Here is a 23103-nt window from a genome sequence, read left to right on the forward strand (position 1 = left end):
TTTATTTACTCATCTATTTATTTGTTTATTTTTGGTTCAATGGATCAGTGTTACCTGTCTAATGTTTTAAAATAAAGCGCTGTTAAAATTCAAATTCTCTCACACTCACTGTCTTTTTTTTTTTTTTTTTCTCTCTCACACTCGCTGTCTTTTTTTCTCTCTCTCTCGCTGTCTTTTTCTCTCTCTCGGTCTCTCTCAGTCACTGTCTTTTTCTCTCTCACGGTCTCTCACACTTTTTCTCCTTTCTCTCTCTCACGGTCTCTCACTCACTCTCTCTCTCTCTCTCTCTCTCATGGTGTCTCACTCACACTCAGTCTTTTTCTCTCTCTCTCTCGTTCACGGTCTCTCACTCAAACTCACTGTCTTTCTCTCTCACTCACTGTCTTTCTCTCTCTCACAGTCTCTCACACTCAGTCTTTTTCTCTCTCACTGTCTCTCTCTCTCTCTCTCTCTCTCTCTCTCACTGTCTGTCTCTCTCTCTCTGTCTTTCTCTCACTGTCTTTTTTTTTTTCTCTCTCTCTCTCACGGTCACTCACACTCACTGTCTTTCTCTCTCTCACGGTCGGTCTCTCTCACGGTCTCTCACACACTGTCTTTCTCTCTCTCACTCACACTCGCTGTCTTTTTTTTTTCTCTCACTCACACTCACTCATTTTTTTTTTTTCCTCTCTCTCCCTCTCTCTCTCTCTCTCTCTCTCCTCTCTCTCACAGTCTCTCACACTCACTGTCTTTCTTTCTCTCTCTATCTCTCTCTCTCTCTCTCTCTCTCTCACTCACTGACTTACACTCACTGACTTTCACTCACTCACACTCACTGACTTTCTCACTCACTCACGCACGCACACGAGAGATGCAAGCAGAAAGTGTTGTGTTCATACTACAGTATGAAAAGCTTTCCACAGCCCTTGAAAAAGATAACAATAATTCATACTACAAAAAAGTAAAGGCGTGTAATGAATAAAAGGATTGTGATGTGCTGTTATCGGAAAATAATCCACGGTTTCAGGGTGTCTGGTATCGTACATGAGTTCTAATATCGATCAGTAACACAACAAAAGTTTATTATGATGATGATGATGATAATAATAGGGCACGGGGCGGCATGGTGGTGTAGTGGTTAGCACTGTGGCTTCACAGCAAGAAGGTCCTGGGTTCAAACCCAGCCTTTCTGTGCAGAGTTTGCATGTTCTCCCCGTGTCCGCGTGGGTTTCCTCCGGGTGCTCCCACAGTCCAAAGACATGCAGGTTAGGTTAACTGGTGACTCTAAATTGACCGTAGGTGTGAATGGTTGTCTGTGTCTATGTGTCAGCCCTGTGATGACCTGGCGACTTGTCCAGGGTGTACCCCGCCTTTCGCCCGTAATCAGCTGGGATAGGCTCCAGCTTGCCTGCGACCCTGTAGAACAGGATAAAGCGGCTAGAGATAATGAGATGAGATGATATGAAACACACAGCTTAATAATAAGGACTAGACTTGTTGGCAGTGCCTTAGTGTTGTTTGACTTGTTTCTTGTTTCAGGCAGGGAACCTCATGATTGCTCGCAAAGTGCATTCCTGAGACAGCTAGTTTGCATGTAGTGACACACAAACCTCAATAAAAGTTCAATTGTACAAAGAGCTGTGAGCATGTAATGAATGATGGAAAGGCAGAAGTTATTCTGATTCATTTCTATGCTACTGAAAAGTATTTAATAAAATATATTATACATACGGGCCACTTTTTCCATGGAATAAAAGCACATTCTATTCCCTTCTAGTGGATTTATTGATCTCGTATCGCTTATCCTCCATGTATTATGCTGCTCTCCACAACGGAGAATGAGCGTGCAGTATTGTTATAATATTGCACGTTGTCAAGACATGACATCACACGTTGGAGCTCATGCGAATATCCAGTGACAACTTTTCTGCTGCGCATGCACACTATCGTTTCTTTGTCAGCTGGGAAAGAGCGAAGACGAGGCTAATCCAGTGCTCGGTTTAAAGGAGAACTGAAGGCAATTTTTTTTTTTTTATCATCAAAATTCTATTTATCTCATTAAATATAGGAATGCATTTTTGATCGCTATTTTGTCATGGCAAGTTATGAGTGTTTGAAATATGCTCTGTAATATATCGGTCCTTATGTCAAAGCGATGACCGTAAACGAAATGCGTTGAGACCTTTGCAAGACATCGTAGGATGGAAGTAAAACGTATAGCTGAAATCGAAGTGACCAACATCTGCCAACATTGTCAAAAGACGCGCGTGCCCTTTTTTGAATGCTAATGCAATCAAGCCGGAAGTTTTTTGTTTTAATAGCAGTCAGGAAAGTTTGAAAAAAGTTTTTAAAATGGCCGCACTGACACCTGGCTGACACTTCACGTTTTGAAGTCTTGTAAAACTCGCGTGGATAAATGACGCCTGCCATGGCTCAAACGAACTAAACTCAACATGGTTAAAAACCGAATAGGCCAATAAGTACAATATTTAATTGCAATTAGTTGCCAATATGAGTCACGATATAAAGTTATGAAAACGTAATTGAATAACATGTTAATTAAGAAATAAAGCACGTTTAACCCTCATCCTACCATGCTATTTTACACCTTAATCTTACCATGTGGGGTCTGTTTGGACCCCAATACTTTTCTTTAAAATTAAAGCTTATAAAGACAATCACCAGATAAGTTTTGTTCAGAACATCTTGTATTAATAACAGCAATACACTAAAGGGCCCAAGGCATAAAGAACACACTTAACCTTTATCCTACCAGCCAATTTTACATACACAAACTACCAGGCGGGGTCCGTATGGACCCCAGGAGGGAATACCTTGATATCAATGCAGTAAGAACCAATTCAGTGCAGCAAACAGACATAACTTTATTGAAGAACAAAATCCACTATGGCTGAATATCAGTGATGTATTATAAATGCAATAACATTGCAATAATATTGCAATAACTAGCACACATGTAGCAAATTATAGCGCCACAAAAAAAATTGGCATGATTTTTGCAGCTCATGCAGCTGTAAAACATTCTGGATTACAACTTGGGTCTTTTCTTACAGAATTTAAAACAAAAAAGTAATTGTAAAATAATTTAGGGCTTTTGTTTTGCAGCCTGTGCTTATTGCAGCAGTGGGGTCCACACGGACCCCAAGAAGGAATGCCTTGGTCGTTTCATTATGGGACATAAAAGAAGTTAACTTTCAGTGTGCTATTGAATTATAAAATGAAAGACAGATAAATTTTACTCTGGGGTCCAGTTGGACCCCAGTAACAAATTAATTATACCTTCACAATGCAAAAAGCTGATCTTCCGGTGCTTTAGTGTTTTAATTAAGACATAAATTCCGACAAATTCATAAAACGGTGAGGCAGTATGTCACATTTTTAAAATGGCAAACAAACATATAGGTGCGGGGTCCAGATGGACCCCACTTGGTAGGATGAAGGTTAAAAATGACTTGAGTTCTCCTTTAAGCACTAGATAAATAAACTGAAACTAAAGACGTGCTGAACACCCGAAAGGCTACCAGAACTTCATTAGATATTCTTTACGCATATTTACAAGGAAATAAACATACCAATGGACATTGAAAAACTGGAAAAGAGAGTATATGAACAATAATAATGATGGCTAGCTTTTCTCGTAGTATATCAGATATATTCCATTCAGCTATTTGTCTTTGACTTGTTCAACATCCTGCTCGCTGAATGGAATCCTGCTTATCTATCATGGGAAAATAAAGCCTTTATTATTATTATTACAGTATTGATGATAAGCACTTAGTGTAGTTTATATGATACCATTTATTTTGTAGTAATTAAAGGTTTCATTTTATGTCTGAATTTATAGCTCAGTGTGAGCTCACTTTCTTTATTTTTCATATTCTTTGATTAATGCCAGTAATGTAAAATAATTGGTCTTCACAAAATGTTCTCTCGGTTCTCTTCGTCTCTGCCCGAGTGAACAAGCATGAGGATGTGTTTTTGGTAGAGACTCCAAAGCTCTGGATAAGGGCGTCTGCTAAAAGCTGTAAATGTAATAAAATAAAAAACTTGACGGTCTATTCCATATATAAAAGTGCAGTAATTTGTGCAAATTACATGATTTGAAGTTGATTAATGGAGGTTTACATTTGTCTTATGTGTAATGATGTATAATATGCGTACAGTAAGGATATGATTTTTTATTTTTTTTTTCTGGATTTACATTGTTACATTACAGGCATTTAGCAGACAGTCTTATCCAGAGTAATGTACAATGAGCACACGCGAGCGCACATCCAGTGCCTGGAGAGCAGTTGGGCGTTGGGTGCCTGTGCTCACTCTAGGACCCAAATTGTTTTAGCAAAAAGTTCACGGATGTGAAATCTCCGCGTTTCCGCGGAAATCCGCGTTTTTCAAATTGCCTTTCCGCGTAAAAAAATCGTTTTCCGCGTTTTCTAAAATTAAAAAAAAAAATAATAATAATATTCGGTAAAGTCTGGCGCGAAACTTTTCCGGATTTTACTAAGCGGAAGTGACGAAAGCTCCTTACAGCGATCTGATCATTATCGCTGTGTGGAGAGGAGTCGCTATTGTACATGCACTGCTACGAGTATGAATGAAAATGGCGGCGTTGTCTGTGAAGTCCGATGTCACGAAAATAGATTCTGGCATTGAAAATAAGTGGCGTTGGGACTGGTTAGAGCGCAAAGCTCCCGATGGAAGTGTTTTTAGTTTGGTTTTTGAAAAACTCAACAAGAAAGGAATCGCACGTTGCAAATTGTGTTGCTGTGAACTGAACTACGGACGGCGTGGATTTGTGACTCTCAGTGGACACGTGAAAAGCGAAAAACACAGGAGTCGAGTTGAGATTCAGAAGACTAACTATGCATTGCCAGGTAGGCATCAATAATAATAATAATAATAATAATAATGTTTTATCCTACGTATTAAAAACATTACCTTCACTGTTACTTTTTGAATGAAATTTTTAGTTCTCTGAAAATAATGTGATAATTCCAATCTAATTTATCACTAGCACATTTAATATTTACAGATACATTTGAACAATGATTAGGTTTAATCTGAAATTATATTGCATGTATAAACTTCACAGAAAGTGTGGAATTTTATTTAGCCATTAATTTTTCAGGTGTTAGGTCTGATTGAAGAGAGTAAGTACATGTACTATGAACTGGTGGCAGGGTTTAAATTTTATTGCTAGTTATGTAAGGCCACATAAAATTATATTCTTGTTCCTCATAATCATTACAGCCCGAACCAAAAAACATTGACCCACCATAAACATTTTTTTTTTTACACTGGTAATTTAGCGTCATGCCTCTGAAACCAGAGTCTGCTCCAACCATTCCAATTTTTCGTGTTTTATCCCCCACATAGCAGAAAAATAAAACAAAATAAAAATAAAATAAGCCCGTCCTACCCAGTTACTGTTAGAAAATTGTAAAGACTTAAATATGATGGATTTAACTGCACAAATGCAGGAACTTGAATGAAATTGTCTGAAAATATTCCAAATTTTTTTGGTGGAGCATACATCCAAACCTAACACCAGCTTGAAACTTGACTTTCTGCAGGTGTATTATGTTAGAAATTTTACATTTTATGTGCTTAAAATGTCACCATTTTAAGTCCTTTTTACAAAAATTTTCGTGGGCGAGACCCCCCAGACCCCCACCAATGGGAGGGCGCACCCTCCCATACCCTCCCCACGACAACTTCGTTGTCGTGACGACCCCTTCGGGATCGTCTGTTGAGCCTAAAAATTTTCCTCTTTTTTTTTAAATTTGTCACTCACATCCCTGAAAAAGTGCTAAAGACTCAAATTTTTCTTTAGCAATTTGCAATTTCGCTTAGCAAGAAACGCTAAAAGAACAATTTTCTTTTTAGCAAAGTAATTTTTTAGCAAGATATGTTATACTTCTAAATGTTTCTTGCACTGACATAATATTGAAAAATGAATTGTTATTGTAGTTTGTTGGTGTTTCAATAGTATTTGCAAGCTTGTTTCCTGCCTTTGTCTTTCCATGTTCTTGATTTATGTTCATAGCATGCTTATTTATTCTTGAAATTCTCTTATACGGCTTTATATTAGCTGATTACACAAACTTGAACTCTGCCTGCCATGGTTTAGGGAGTATACAATATTCAAGGTTGAGCAACCTTACAGAGTCATATAAACCATGTTCAATGGAAAGGTGATCTATCACTTTATATTAGTGGCTTATACAAATTTGAGCTCTATCTGGTTTGGGAGTTATAGGCAATTCAAGTTGAGCGACCTCGAGTCTGACCTTTCAAGGTCCCCCGAGGTCATGTATGCTATGTTCAGGAAAATGCTGATTTCGCATTAACTGCTCATACAAACTTGAGCTTCATCTGCCATGGTTTGGGAGTTAGAGGCCATTTAGAGGTCCATGGTACCCAAGGTCATGTATAAATTTGAACTGGCCAAGTTGGCCTGGCCAACATCAGTGTCTGACTTGACCAATATCAGTGGCTGGCCTTGCTAATATATTCATTCAATTTTATTTTTTTCAAAATTCTATTTTAACATCTCAACCACTGGTATTGCCTCGTGTGTGTGCGCGCGCGTGTGTGTATAATTGGGGTGTGTGTGTGTGTTTGGGTGTCTTTATGGTTAGGATGAAGGGAGCTCAGGGAGTTGGTTTTCTTATCAATGTTTGTTTCTTATAAATTAATCTCATAACCCAAATATAATGATATTCACCATTAATTTCTCAAATGAAACACTTGCAGTCAAAACTTTGAACCATGTGCGTCAAAACGCTCTGAAAACATGGTACACTTGGTCGATATATCCTGGTTCATCTGGGAGTTCTTCCAAAGTTCTGTCAGGGTTGATATTATGTAGAAAATGCATCTTTAGAATGGTTATATCATGTTTTTATCCCTGTTACGACCCTGGTGCCAGGGGTCGTGTGTGTGGTTATGTGTGGGTGCATATGTTGTTTTTTTTTCTTTCTCTCTCTCTCAGGTGGACGCCCCTTCCTCTTGTACGCAGCTGTTCCCACTCACCTTGTTGAGGGGCCATGTTAAAAGTGAGAGGGAGACGCCTTTCGAGAGAGTGCGTGAGCCGGTGGGCTGTGGCGGTGACAGTTAGGAGCGAGAGAGTGTGTGAACCGCATCTAGCGAGAGTGTGCTGCTCCTTTAAGGGGAAAGGAGCGTGTGTAATCCTGGATCTGTTTGGTTGTGGTTTGTTTGTTGTAGTGTTGGTGAGAGAACTTGACTCTTGTTTGTTTTTCCTTTGTTTGGAGACCAGTGACTTTAGTTTTGTTTTTTTTTCTATTTTGTCAATAAAAACGGTTTCCGTTTCGGCCCTGAGTCTGCCTCCTTGTCCTCTTTTTCCTCCCGGGTCGTTTTGGTTTATCTCTGTTGCGTCCCCCATCCCCTATTTGCCGCGGGGAACGTAACAATCCCAACTGAGAAAGCTAACAGAATATTCTGATATGTTATCTCACTTTTTAGATAAGTTTTTGTCATACGTAAAGTCGGATAATTTATTTTAAGCAAACCTCGCTATAATCTTGTTCACTAATGAGCGAGAATTGCCGACATTATCAGCGCAACTCGGAAATTGATCATTTTATATGTAAAGTCTGATGCTATTGGAAGACGTAATTTGCGGTCAACCAATAAGAAGCTTTGAAACTCAGGCGTTGGTTATAAATCAAAACATCGAAGATGGACACGAAAGGTACTGTTTATCTTGAGAAATTGCAATTGTTTGATTGATTTTGCTTAAACTTTAAATGACTTTCGCATAAAATGCGAATACAGATGATTTTCTTTTTGCAAATTGGAATAAAACTTCGCAATTTGCGGACGTGCGAGCGGCTAGCGTGAACCCAGGGTGCCTTGCGTAAGAGCACTTCAGCCATGGATTTTTCCTGCCGGTTCTCAGAATTGAACCAGCGACCCTTTAGGCTGCTTCTCTAACCTTTAGGCCACAGCTGCCCCATTCACAGAGTTTCCATGAAATAGCTTTTTTTTTTTTTTTTAAAATCCCCCACTGGCCGAAAGGTCCGGTGAGGGGTTATGTCGTGGTGATGTCCGTGTCTCTCAGTTTTTGGAGGAATTTCACGAAACTTGGCAGGATTCTTTGTTGTATGTCGGTAATACACGTATTGCAATTTCGTTCAATTTGGTCGCATTTAACCAGACTTGTAGCCCTTGATTAAATAACTTGTACTTTGACAATTTCATGAAGGTGCGCTTGCCTTCTGAATTCAACTCCTCTCACAATTTGTGGAGGAATTTCACCAAACTTGGCAAAAGGCTTTGTTATATGACAGTTATACGCATATTGAAATTGTTTAATTTGGGCAAATTTTGCCAGAGTTATGCCCTTGATTATTAACAAACTTGTACTTTGGCAATTTCATCAAGTGTGCTTGCTTTCTGAAATCAACTTGCCTCACAATTTTTATCCCCCACTGGCTGAAAGACCCGAAAGGGGATTATGTCGTGGCGATGTCCGTCTGTCCCGGGAAGGGTACTCACCTTCTGAAATCAACTCCTCTCACAATTTTTGGAAGAATTTCATGAAACTTGGCAGGATTCTTTGTTATATGTCAGTAATATGCATATTGTAATTTCGTTCAGTTCAGTTGCATTTTACCAGAGTTATGGACTAGTTGCCAGCAGGGGATATTTAGTCTGGCTAACGCAACTTCAAAGCTCTGTGAGCATTTGGTCTGGCAAAGATATTAAGCCCAACCGTTTCCCAAAGTGCGTGGTTGACCCACCTCCCTGAAATGCCTCAGTTTGCTACTGGTCGAAGCCAGAAAAGGCTGTGACGAAGCTTAAACCAATCACATCACTCTTTCCTCTGACGTATGTGACGCGACGGAAACTGCTTGAGTAACAGGAAGAAGAAGGAGGAGAATAAATACCTCCAGGGCTGCTCTTTGCTCTGTTTTCAATGAGAACTTCCCGTTGAATGCTTTCAATACAGCATCTACCGCTGTGTCAAAGGCTTGCCGCTGCTCCATGTTCGTAATGTTTCTAGTGAATGAAGCGCTTCCGGCATAGATTCTGTAAACAATCTATGGCTTCCGGTCGCAGTTCTACTACGTCAGTGCCTTGAACACGCCTCTACCCAGGACCGTTGGAGATGCTCAAAGTTGATTTGGCTCCCGATTTTTCGGGAGCTTGGAAGAGCTGGAGATAGCTTGCCTTGCCAGATTAAGTTCGCAACAGGCTCTCGTGTTGCGTCACACTTAGGATGGGCGGGCCCAGGCTAGGGGATATTGTGCTCTCAGAGCACTCTTGGATTTCTTTTTATTTGTTTGTTTGTGACCTGGCGACTTGTCCAGGGTGTACCCCGCCTTTCGCCCGTAGTCAGCTGGGATGGGCTCCAGCTTGCCTGCGACCCTGTGGAACAGGATAAGGCGGCTAGAGATAATGAGATGAGATGTTTGTTTGTAAATGTGCATATGAATTATTTAAGAATAAATCTTTATATCCAGATTTGATAAATGAAGCCTAATGTTGGTACTTTGGCATTGCCTTCAGATATATTTAATGGTGTCCAAATGTTTCTCACAAAAAAAAAAACCCCCAAAACATTTTGGGTATTAAAGTGTTCCAAGAAAACAGTGCACTTTGTTTCCAGTTTGGCTGTAACTTGAACAGGGGTCAGGGGAGGAAAATGTTTTTATTTTTTTTTTCTCTCGTAAATATGCATTAAGAACATATAATGAGGTTTTGGTAGCCTTTCAGGTGTTCAGCGCGTCTTTTAGTTTCAGTTTATTTATTTAGTGCTTAATCCGAGCACTGGATTAACCCCATCTTCTCTCTCCCAGCCGACAAAGAAATGATTGTGCGCAGGCGCGGCAGAAAAGTTTTGTCATTGGATCTTTGCATGTGACGTTGTGTTGTCTTGACAACGTGCAATATTATAACGATATTGCATGCTAATTCTCCATTGGGGAGAGCGGCGTAATACATGAAGGATAAGCAATATGAGATCAATATTGCATGCCATCAATAAACCCGCTAGAACGGAATAGAATACATGTTTTTATTCCATGGAAAAAGTGACCTGTATGTATAATATTTTATTGCACAACAAAAAATGCATAATATTGAACAATATAGCAGCTGAAATTAGAACATTAGCAATACGGCTGTCAACTACGGACCTGCAACCCAACAGGCCAAAGTCTCACACAAGCCTACAGTGTAGTGCCAGGAACAGATTCGAGGTCAAATCATGCAACATCTAGTGATAAGCGCCTACAGCGTGGTTTTCTGTATGGTTGTGAATGGCAGTCAGTGCACGCAACGAAACCCTTTTTCACTTCTGGGTTGAGTACCGGGATTATCTCGACCTTGATATTACAATAACTTCCTCTTTCTATAGTTATTACTCATTTTCAGAGGAGAATAGGAGATATTTAGGTGTGGAGAGTACTCTGTGTTCAATTTTTTTTTTTTTTTTTTGGGGGGGGTGCCTTTTTTTTTTTTTTATGTGCATGTGACAGAGTAAGTGGGTGACAGTTCTGTAGGTGGAAACAAACGCCTTGTTGAGAAGAGAGGTCAGAGGAAAATGGACAGGGGTGGGTTTCCCAAAAGCATCGTAGCACAAAGATCATCGTTAAGTGGTAGTGCGAGCATCACAATGAACACTCTCTCTCCTAGTTAAGATGCTCTTAGCATTAAGAGGCTTTTTGGGAAACCCACCCCAGGATGGATATAGTAACTCATAGCAACACTTTACAACCGTGGTGAGCAGAAAAGCATCTCAGCATGCAACAGCAGAACCACACTGGGTTCCACTCCTTAGAATCAAGAACAAGTTCCTATTAAAGTGGCCGGTGTGTATACAGTGCTGTGCAAAAGTCCTTAAAAAAAAAAAATTTATATATATAATATATAATTTTTTTTTTTTCTCATACAAACTTTTTTGTTCTAGATGTCTATTTTATGACTTTTACTTTTTGGAGTCAGTACAAAAACATTTTAGCCAGCATCTCACTGGGCTGTGACAGCCTGTGACTAGTTGGAGACTCAATTGCGATAAAATATGCGAATTAGCGACAATTTTCGCTTGGAATCACACTGAGTTGACATTTGCATATTTTACCGCAATTGTTGCGTCTCCAACTAGTCACAGGCTGTCGCAGCCCAGTGAGACCCTGGCTCGCACTTCCTGTCTCACGGAAACTGACTTGAGAAGGGTTCGTGACAGCTTTGCGACACCAGCGACGCATTTGCGGCTATTTTGAGAGAAATTTTGTCGCACGAATTTTTTGAGCATGTTCAAAATTTCAGTGACGCAGTGACACTTTGCGACTTATGCGAGGAAATTGAGAAGCCCTGCGAATGTTTCAAGACACTTTTGAAACTCTCTCGCGAATGACTTTCGCAAGCTGTCACAGCCCAGTGAGATACTACCCTTGGAGTCCAAATGTTCGTTTTCCAGCATGAAATTAAATGTTGCAGGGGAAACAAAGTTTGTATCCCCTCTGAAATTTGGTCATTGTGATCTGTTTATTTCTGTAATATCTCAATCAGGCCATTCTGTGGCTGGGAAGTTATTTAATTTGAGAAGATTCCCGAGCAAATAATGCGCATGAAATCGCTCGCTTCGCGCAGTCAGGCAGACCGAGGAAGTCCTTGTGCGCATGTGCAGGTTTACCACCATCATCTTTTGGGTTTTATGGCAGCTGGCATCCAGTGTTGCATTACTGCCATCTTGACCGTGCACTGACCGTTCCATCATTCTGTCGTTAAACGAACAGCTGATCACACCGAGCGGTGCTCGCTGACCGCCGATATTTATTAGTTTGGTCCTGCGTTTCCTTTCCTTCACAACACATCTTTTTCTTCTCGCTTTCTGTTACTGTAGTCGGTCTTTCACGTTTCATTCATGTCCTCCATTTTTCTCTCCTGTTTTAAATTTGTATCCCACAATGCCTTGTGCGAACGGGGAAAGCCCACCACCACGTGACGCATGACATAGTATCTTTCTTGTACTGCGTCAGGGTGAAGCAGGAAAAAATGGTGGAGAATTTAGGGCCACATGGCCTTAAATTCATTAATTGTTCTATTTAAAAAAAAAAAAGGGAAGTCTGTGATGTGAGTTCAGTAGCTTTTGGTCCGCTAAGCAAAAATAATTGGGTGTCAGGGGAAAATTCTTTTTATGACCTACACTTGAAAAATCTGAAAGGCAGTCTTGCTTTAAGTTTGGTTTCTGTTGTTGGTTCCCTCCAGTTGAAGACTCTGTCTCCGAGCCGACCCACAGCACATGAGGCAGCTTGAGTACACACAATGATTTCTGTATTTAACTTGCAGTTGTTTCTAACGTAGCTGCCGAGATATTTGATCTATTTTAGTCAACTTGTGTCCATTTGATTTTTAAATTAGGCCATTATTAAAAAATGTTCTGTTTCTGGTCCACCGGCTGGGTGAGTGCCGTTTGTGCGGTTGAATTTTTTTTTTTTTAACGCCAGTTTTTTTACTTTTTTCGGGTTCGTAAATCTAAAATCGAACTTGACATTTCTGCATTCCCAGGGCTTTCCACTAAGGCTCATACTAGCCAGCCATGACAAATAAGTAGCCAGCCGGGGGGAGTAAACACAAAATAAACTCCTGTGCACGCAGTTCCCAGGATTAAATGTATTTTCCACAGACCATTTATTTATTCACTTTACTCAAATACAAAGTAAAATGGCAGTAAATCATCTTTCTTTTCTTGTGTATTGCATCATGAGGCGTTCCTGGCTTGTAAATCTCTTATTTTCTTTTTTTTTTTTAAAAGATATTTTTTTGGGCTTTTTGCACCTTTATTGGATAGGACAGTGTAGAGACAGGAAATGAGCGGGAGGAGAGAGACAGGAAGGGATCGGGAAATGACCTCGGGCCGGAATCGAACCCGGGTCGCCCGCATTCATGGTATGGCGCCTTAACCACCTGAGCCACGACGCCCCCGTAAATCTCTTATTTTCGTTGCATGACACATTCACGCAGCTGAGCATGCTATGAATTAACAACGACAACGGTCTGCAGTGGGGCTACACAATTACACACTCAGCGAACATTTCTCCATTTGTGTATGAAAATACACTCCAACCACTCAGTTTGGCTTCATTTACAACCAACGGTGTCTTTTAATGCCAGCACGTAATTGAACGAGAGAAGACTGGTTTACCGGAGACAAAATAAGCGCTATCTCTGCTTCTGTCGCCTCCGACGGCCCCGACACACGACTGCCTCCGCTGAGTGCGCGCGTGCACATACACCGCATGTCGGGGCCGCGGATGAGTTACTCTCCCTTGATCAATGAAGTCGGCGGGGAATTTGTGGTTATTATCGGTACAAACAGCGCGAATCACAACTTAAATGAGTGCGGTTCAGTTTGACATTATTGTCAGTCCGTTAGATAAACATTTAATTTTAGTTGGCTGTATGGCAGCAGCTGGCGCTTGTGGAAAGCTCTGCATTCTGCGCAGAATATAGAACTGAATCAGCTCTGCGCATGCGCCGTGCAGCACAAAAAAACGGCAGCCACAATGAAGGAAGGAGATCCGGAGTTTTCAAACATTTGCTTAAGTGTGAAATCGCAAAATGGTATTCTAGCGAACAACAAAATAGTAAAGATTCAGAAAAACAAATCATTCAGTAATCATTTTAATAGTGTAATTTCATCCGAACTAGGCCTAACGGTCAATTTAGAACTACAAAAAGTCCGTGTGTCGGACATTTTAAGTACCTTTGTAAAAGTTTTGCAAATGTTGCAGTCGGCATTTAAAATGCTAACTTCAAGTTTTTGTACAAGTTTCAGTTGATTAAACCGTCATATTTTATTAAATGTCTGCTTTTGTAATAAAAAATACTGAAAGAAAAAGCAAACACAGCATTGCGATTTATCCATCCATATATATTAAAAAAAAAAAAATCCCTCCCTCCCGACTGAATTTTTTTTGCTCACCCAGTGGACAGGAAACTGATTTTTTTTTTTTTTTTAAGGATGACCTTAGCTTGTTGTCCTCCACTTATAGTTTTTCTTGGTATTGATCCAAAGACCCATCTTCTTTAACCATACTTGCTTATAACATGTCGTCCTTTGTTTTTCAGCTTTCATTGCTACCATTCTGTCCCTCTCCCCATTTCTGTTGGATCTGATTGCAATCAGCAGGAGATTGTGCTCAGTCATTGTTCCGTGCTGGCCAGCAGGTCTGACCGACTCGCATTAGCTCACAGCTGAAAGGAAATTTAATCTTTCTCCATGGTGATAAGTATATTACGTGAAGTGGTTACACTAGACACAAATAACCAGTGTATTCTCTGGATACTCGAGCGCAAGGTCTTTCCTCAGTCTCATCTCCTGTATCAGGATTGTGTTGTTGATGTGATGCTCAAAATGAAACTTGATGAAGAAATGTTTCAAATCAGCAGTTTGTAGCTCAGCAGTCGTTAAAGGAGAACTGAAGTCATTTTTAAACTTGCTTTGTTTCTTAATTAACGTGTTGTTCAATTACGTTTTCGGTTTTAGTAACCTTATATTTTGATCCGTATTGGCAACTAATTGCAATTAAATATTATACTTATTGGCCTATTCGTTTTTTAGCCGTGTTGAATTTAGTGCGTTTGGTCCACGGCAGGCGTCGCTTATCCGCGCGATCTTCACAAGACTTGTGCGAGACTTCGAAACGTGAAATGTCAGCCAGGTGTCAGTGCTGCCATTTTGAAAACTGTTTTCCAAACGAAGTATTGCACAAAAACGAGTTTAAATGATGATTACTGCCTACTTTTTTCAAACTTTCCTGATTGCTATCAAAACAAACAAAACTTCCGGCTTGATTACGTCAGCATTTGAAAGAGGGCGCTCGTGTTTTTTGACAACGTTGGCAGATGTTGGTCACTTTGATTTCCACTGCACGTTTTACTTCCGTCCTACGATGTCTCGCACAGGTCTCAACGAATCTCGTTTACAGCCATTGCTTTGCCTGTTCTATAACTTGCTATAGCAGTGACCAAAATAGGAATCAAAAATGCATTCCGATATTTAATAAAATGAGGAATAGAATTTTGGTGGTAAAAAATTTGCCTTCAGCTTTCCTTTAAGGTTGCTTGCTGGTTATCAGAGGTTTGTGAGGTGTGTGTGTGTGTGTGTGTGTGTGTGTGTGTGTGTGTGTGTTTTTTTTATTTTTATTTTTATTTTTTTAAATAATATCCTGGGACAGAGATGCCCGAAACAAAACCCTGAAAAGAGCAGTTAAGTTTTTGCGACATCTGATCTTGCATTCGATGCACACTTTAAGGGAATGCAGATTTCCATCATGTGACATGCACGTCATCAAATTTTTGCTTCGCAACACCTCATTACACTCGTATTTGTAACATGGAAAAGCTTCAGAGGTGTGGCCCAAGTTTTGATGCTTTTTTCTCATGTAAAGATGTCCCAATTTGAAGATATAAATTATAACCAATGGACTTTTTCATGTTTTGCCAAACCAACTTTCCAGTGAACTGTTCATACTGTACAGTGGTGCTTAAAGGGGTACCAAATATAATATATACAGTTGCTGATGTGACAAAGTAACGCATTCTTAAGTATTCTATCAAATTTATATACTAGAAAACAACGAAATATCTTGGTAATTGTAAATATAATTACTTTATATGCTAAACCGCACAAGAGTCGCCATTTTTAAAAGACCGTGACGTCAGCGCTACCCACTGCACTAGCGGAGCTCTCCGAAATAGAGGAGATAAGCGTGTAATCATGGCGTCGGGCGCATCAAGTGAAAGCGACAGCTCTGTCGAATCATACGAAGAGATCCCGCAAGACACACTGCAAGCAGGCTATGGCTTAGAAGGGTACCAGTTTGAACCTAGGAGAGGTACTCTCGACTCCGGTGATGAAATAAGAGAAGAAAGCTCGGATGACGGCGAGGATGAGACTGATGCTGACCATGGGCATGGCGAGCGTGGGGCAGAGCGTCTGCGTGCAGGTGACACGGTGTGGTGCTCGTGCAGAAAATGTAACATGGAGTTGCTCACGAGTCCAGCAGAATTTATTTGCTGCAATGAGATAGGTGCCACCCGTGGACTTGCGAAATCGTCGCAAGAGGCAGAAACAGGTATTTCACACGTGCTATTCCCAACCTCAATGAGCCGACACACCTGGGCACATACATACGTCATGAGTGTTATGCAGAGAAAATGAACGTGCATTCTCATCTCATCTCATTATCTCTAGCCGCTTTATCCTTCTACAGGGTCGCAGGCAAGCTGGAGCCTATCCCAGCTGACTACGGGCGAAAGGCGGGGTACACCCTGGACAAGTCGCCAGGTCATCACAGGGCTGACACATAGACACAGACAACCATTCACACTCACATTCACACCTACGCTCAATTTAGAGTCACCAGTTAACCTAACCTGCATGTCTTTGGACTGTGGGGGGAAACCCACGCGGACACAGGGAGAACATGCAAACTCCGCACAGAAAGGCCCTCGCCGGCCATGGGGCTCGAACCCAGGACCTTCTTGCTGTGAGGCGACAGCGCTAACCACTACACCACCGTGCCGCCCCAACGTGCATTCTGATTGGATAAAATTAATATCATGGCGGGCTGTTCAAACTGCGGAAATAGTTTGCTCGAGCTACTTTCAAAACACACTAACTTTTCAACCTTGGAACAAAAAACTTTTGTAAGTCTTGAATAAGGTTCATTAATGTGTGTTTTATTGTTATATTTACTCTATATATTGCCCTCTGTTCCCCTTTAAGTTTGTGAACCCTTTAGAATTTTCTATATTTCTGCATAAATATGACCTAAAACAACAACAGATTTTCACACAAGTCCTAAAAGTAAATAAAGAGAACCCAGTTAAACAAATGATACAAAAATATTATACTTGGTCATTTATTTATTGAGGAAAATGATCCAATATTACATATCTGTGAGTGGCAAAAGTATGTGAACCTTTTGCTTTCAGTATCTGGTGTGACCCCCTTGTGCAGCAATAACTGCAAGTAAACATTTCCGGTAACTATTGATCAGTCCTGCACACCGGCTTGGAGGAATTTTAGCCCATTCCTCCGTACAGAACAGCTTCAACTCTGGGATGTTGGTGGGTTTCCTCACATGAACTGCTCGCTTCAGGTCCTTACAACATTTCGATTGTATTAAGGTCAGGACTTTGACTTGGCCATTCCAAAACATTAACTTTATTGTCCTTTAACCATTCTTCGGTAGAACGACTTGTGTGCTTAGGGTCATTGTCTTGCTGCATGATCCACCTTCTCTTGAGATTCAGTTTATGGACCGGTGTCCTGACATTTTCCTTTAGAATTCGCTGGTATAATTCAGAATTCATTGTTCCATCAATGATGGCAAGCCGTCCTGGCCCAGATGCAGCAAAACAGGCCCAAACCATGATACTACTACCACCATGTTTCACAGATGGGATAAGGTTCTTATGCTGGAATGCAGTGTTTTCCTTTCTCCAAATGTAACGCTTCTCATTTAAACCAAAAAGTTCTATTTTGGTCTCGTCTGTCCACAAAATATTTTTCCAATAGCCTTCTGGCTTGTCCACATGATCTTTAGCAAACTGCAGATGAGCAGCAATGTTCTTTTTGGAGAGCAGTGGCTTTCTCCTTGCAACCCTGCCATGCACACCATTGTTGTTCAGCGTTCTCCTGATGGTGGACTCATGAACATTAACATTAGCCAATGTGAGAGAGGCCTTCAGTTGCTTAGAAGTTACCCTGGGGTCCTTTGTGACTTTGCCGACTATTACACGCCTTGCTCTTGGAGTGATCTTTGTTGGTCTACCACTCCTGGGGAGGGTAACAATGGTCTTGAATTTCCTCCATTTGTACACAATCTGTCTGACTGTGGATTGGTGGAGTCCAAACTCTTCAGAGATGGTTTTATAACCTTTTCCAGCCTGATGAGCATCAACAACACTTTTTCTGAGGTCCTCAGAAATCTCCTTTGTTCATGCCATGATGCACTTCCACAAACATGTTGTGAAGATCCCTGTTCTTTAAATAAAACAGGGTGCCCACTCCCACCTGATTGTCATCCCACTGATTGAAAACACCTGACTCTGATTTCACCTTCAAATTAACTGCTAATCCTAGAGGTTCACATACTTTTGCCACTCACAGATATTGTAATATTGGATCATTTTCCTCAATAAATAAATGACCAAGTATAATAGTTTTGTCTCATTTATTTAACTGGGTTCTCTTTATCTACTTTTAGGACTTGTGTGAAAATCTGATGATGTTTTAAGGTCATATTTATGCAGAAATATAGAAAATTCTAAAGGGTTCACAAACTTTCCAGCACCACTGTATGCTTTACTGTGTCCTGCTTCTCTGCTAAGTCCTTTTGGATCAAACCATCTGCTAAATGTTTTAATATTTTATTGGTTGTATGTATTTGTCTCACATCTGCTCGCTCTCTTATTGTGTGTCTCTCTCTCCCTCCCTCCCTCTCTCTCCCTTTTTTGTTTCTCCCCTCCCCCCTTTTTCCCTAAACTTGTATGCAGGTATGTGGGCCCATTCACTGACAGTTCAGGACTACCAAGACCTCATTGACCGGGGATGGAGACGGTATGTAAAACAGTTTTCCTAAATTCAGTTAAATTTTCTTTCTTATACTTAAATTTCTCCATCTGGTCTGTTCATGAACACATTTAATCTGATTGATTTCAATACAAAAAAATTTAATATCAATACATTATCAACATGCTGGAGTAAGCTGATGTAGAACGACCCTGAATCAGAAAAAGTTGGGATGGTATGGAAAATGCAAAAAAAAAAAAAAGCACTTATTTCTAACTTTACTTTGACTTGTATTTTGTTGCAGATGGTATTCCCAAATTTTTCCCAAGATATTTCATGTTTTTTCTGGTCAGCTTGATTTCATTTGTCAATATACATCCATTCCTGTGTTTCAGGCACGGGCGATTGCTAAGACAACGAGGGAGGCTCAGCCTCCTCTAAAAATGACAAACATCGTGTAGGATGAATTGTGCTAGGCTTATGTTATAGCCGACCTTATAACATTGCTATTTCAGATCCAGAATCATAGAAATATATGTGCTCAACCCAACTACAGTGCGAAATCATTCCGTTATAACTTTCCCCAGTTCGCCTAATGTGTGCGTGAGTTTTTCCCCCTCGTGACAGTGCGATGCAGCCCAGCCTCAGTGGATTGGGAGCTCTGTGCTTGTCAATCTCAAAATGCAAGACGATTATTGGACAAATACTGCGAAAATGCCCGCCCACGGAGTCTCATGGACTCCCAGCCTCAGTGGACTTCAACGGCATTTGGGAGCTATGCGCTTTTCAATCTCAAAATGCAAGACAGTTATTGGACAAATACTGCGAAAATGCCCGCCTACGGACTCCCAGCCTCACATGGGAGGGACATGGGAGTTTCCGCGAGGAGACTGGTGATTGGTGAAAGCGGCCGGATATTTTCTTTAATTGACAGCTCGTTTCAACTATAGACAGGCAGCGGTACAGTGTTGCCAGATTGGGCGGTTTTAAGTGCATTTTGGCGGGTTTTGAACATATTTTGGGCTGGATAACGTCAGCAGTATCTGGCAACATCAGTTCAGTCCCATGCGGATTCGCAAGTGCTGTGGTGTATTGTAAGAGATCGGCTTACATTTCGATTTCATTCATTACATACGGTTTCTACCAGCTTTTTTTAGTTTGTATATATTTTCATTGTAAATATAGTGTTGTCAAGTTTGCTATCTTAGTTCCAGAAATTTCATTTATTTGAGTGACTGAACTTGAACTTGAGGGGGCTAGTCAGCTTAGCAAGAAAGCTGCGCACGGATGCCGAGCATTGCTGATTTAATTTTGGCGAAGCCATTTTTCCTTTCGAGGAAAAAATTAAAATTAAAGAGCAGGGTAGACCAACGCCTCAAACTGACTTGGTGAAAAAGGTAGGGAATAATACTCGTTCCTTTCAGCGCTCCTGGTACGAGAAAGTGAATTGGCTAACAGCAAGTGACCCACATCAACAACAGTAAATAGGCTACTTTAGTAATATGTCATGGATGGACCAAAAATACAGAATCTATTTAAAATGTTTATGCTGAGTATATTATATTGGAATAGATGTTTTTCTGGATATGAATTAAACACAGCTACAATTTGGAAAACATTTTAAACAAAAACACAGCCGAGGTAAATTTTTAAACAACATGCCACAATTTTAAAATATAAAATGTTAAAATATACCCCCCCAACACCACCATCATGTATATATTGGACAGTAGGCTAATGGGCCAAAAGAACCTGTTATTTCACAGTTTGTGACCCTGCCAACAATCAGCCAGATCAGAGGCAAGAGTATGGGCAAAACTGATGTGTTTTTTCTTTTAAAATCTGGAAATATCATAACCGACCAGCCTCCCGTTTGAAAGACTACCAGCCGCCCCTGGTTTCAGGCCTGTAACACATTCCAAAAAAATGTTAGGACGGGGGAAATTTGGGGCTAGTAATGAGGCAAAACCATTAAATAATGATGTAATTTGAAACCGGTGATGTAAATCAGTATCCAGGAAAGGCCTAGTCTTTGAGGATTAAAGATGGGGCGAGGATCTCCAGTTTGTCAACAAATGCATGACAAAATTGAGATGTCCAAAACACTGTTCCTCAAAGATGTGAAAGGATTTGGGTATTTTACCCACTACCATGCAGATCATCATTAAATGATTCAAGGAATCTGGAGGAGTTTCAGTGCGTAAAGCCCAAGGGCGCAACTTGGGCGCAAGCCCAAGTTGAACACCAGTGATCTCAGATCCTTGCATCAAGAACCGTCGTTCATCTATAGCTGATATAACCACATGGGCTCAGGATTACTTTGGCAAACCTTTGTCAAGCACTAAAATACAGAGTTACATCCACAAATGCTAGTTAAAACTTTTCTGTGAAAAAAGGAAGCCTGATGCTAACTGTGTCCAGAAGCGTCGTTGACTTCTTTGTGCTCAGAGGCATCTGGGATGGACCATCACACAGTGGAAACATGTACTGTTGTCAGATTAATCAGTATTCCTGGGCTTTTTTGGGAAAAGTGGATGCTGTGTGCTCTGGACCAAAGACAATAATGGACCTTCCAGGTCTGTCATGAATAGGGTTTTATCAGTGCTCTTGGCAAGAGGTAATTTGCACTTCTGTGAGTGGAGCATTAATGCAGAAATTTATTGGGCACTGAGATTTTGGAGCAACATATGCTGCCTTGAAGACAAGTTTTCCAAGGAGGTTTCAACAAGTTGATGCAAAACCACATTCTGTACATTGTTACAAAGGCATGACTGTGGAAGGGAGAGGGTGCCTGTTCTCTCGGTCCTCAATAGAGAACGTGTGGAGAATTTTGAAACGAAAAATATGACAACCCCGTGCTGTGTCACACCTTAAAGTGCATATCCTGGACCAAATCCTTTTTTTTTAATATGAAAGTATGTCCCTTTGCACACTCATCCAGAAGGGTAATTTTGCACAAGGCCATCTGTCTACAGCAGGAAAAAAATAAAATCAAATGCGTCTGGAAAAATCCCAAGGGTGTCTGGAGCCAGATTCGTGGCGTCACCTGCGGAAGTGCCAGCAGGCTGCGCGAGCTTGCACGGTTTCAGTGCACAGCCTGTGTAGACCAAGTTTAGCAGCTAGCGATTTTGCATTGAAATATGGAATTGTCACCTAAGCGCAATGTTACTTCACCTTTGGATGAAGAATGTAATATTGCTATGTACACCCTCCGACGATACATCTGTTAACCATTTTAATAATTACGTGATAACGTTGAAGAAATTTGCAGAAAACCATAAGCTCATAAGCAAACCAATGCTGATGTAGGATTCAGAGGGAGGCGTCCCGCACGTGACGTCACGAAAATCAATGTTTGCCGGGAAATCCAAATGGCAAGTTTTTTCAGAGGTGGACCAATTCGCCTCAAATGGCTGGATTTCAACTGAATTTTTCTGGTATTGCGCAAGTTAAGAAAAAATTGTGCAAAATGTGACAAATATTTGACCAAAGTTTAATATAAAATAGAATTACATTGATCTTGCTCCTGAATTTACCTGTGTTGCGCACTTTAAGATCTGTTTGCGTGAAGAATGGAACAAAATAACACCTGAAATGGTTCATTACTTGGTGTCTTCAGTCCCTAAACATCTTTCAAGTGTTGTGAGAAGGAACGGCAACAAAGAATGGTGGCAGAAAATATGAATGTTTTACTGTCTCAACTTCTTTTTTGAAAAATGTTGCAAGAATCAAAATTGGAAAAAATGTTTTCCTCCAAAATAAAACCGTGTCCTCTATTGTTTTGAGTACAGCGCAGGTCAAAGATTATTTGTAAATCACTGTGTTCAGTTTTAATTTAAATTTCGACCTAACGTTTTCTGGTTTGGGATTGTATTTAAATGAAAGTTTTATTTTAATATTCATTACAAGTGATTCCCTTTTGATTAAAAAGCTAGCAGTCATCCAGAGCATTGGGCCAGCCTTAAAAAAAAAAAATCCGTTTCCTGTCCACCGGGTGAGCAAAAAAATTTTCAGTAGGGAGGGAGGGATTTTTTTTTTTTAATGGATGGATAAGAAATCACAATGCTGTGTTTGCTTTTTCTTTCAGTACTTTTTTTTATTACAAAAGCAGACACATTTAATAAAATGACAGTTTAATCAACTGAAACTTGTACAAAAACTTTAAGTTAGCATTTTAAATGCCGACTGCAATATTTGCAAAACTTTTACAAAGGTACCTAAAATGTCCGACACATGGACTTTTTGTAGTTCTAAATCGACCGTTAGGCCTAGTTCGGATGAAATTACACTATTAAAATGATCACTGAATGATTTTGTTTTTCTGAATCTTTACTATTTTGTTGTTCGCTAGAATACCATTTTGCGATTTCACACTTAAGCAAATGTTTGAAAACTCCGGATCTCCTTCCTTCATGGTGGCTGCCATTTTTTTTGTGCTGCACGGCGCATGCGCAGAGCTGATTCGACAGGGCTTTCCACAAGCGCCGGCTGCCGGCCATACAGCCGACTACACAATTAAGTCCAGCTGGCTACTTTAATGACTATTATTT

General features: G+C 40.4%; 1 protein-coding gene across 4 annotated transcripts in view; it reads left to right on the top strand.

Annotated features, from left to right (window-relative positions):
* The window catches only part of LOC132889158 (arginyl-tRNA--protein transferase 1), a 220363-nt gene that overhangs the window by 19727 nt on the left and 177533 nt on the right, over positions 1-23103 (top strand). For all 4 annotated transcript variants that reach the window (XM_060925390.1, XM_060925389.1, XM_060925388.1 and 1 more), the window contains exon 2: positions 18538-18601. In XM_060925390.1, the coding sequence (XP_060781373.1) occupies positions 18538-18601 (64 nt within the window). The remainder of the gene's footprint in view (positions 1-18537; positions 18602-23103) is intronic.

This window comes from Neoarius graeffei, chromosome 7, assembly GCF_027579695.1.
Source record: "Neoarius graeffei isolate fNeoGra1 chromosome 7, fNeoGra1.pri, whole genome shotgun sequence".
In the NCBI taxonomy this organism is placed as follows: Eukaryota; Metazoa; Chordata; class Actinopteri; order Siluriformes; family Ariidae; genus Neoarius; species Neoarius graeffei.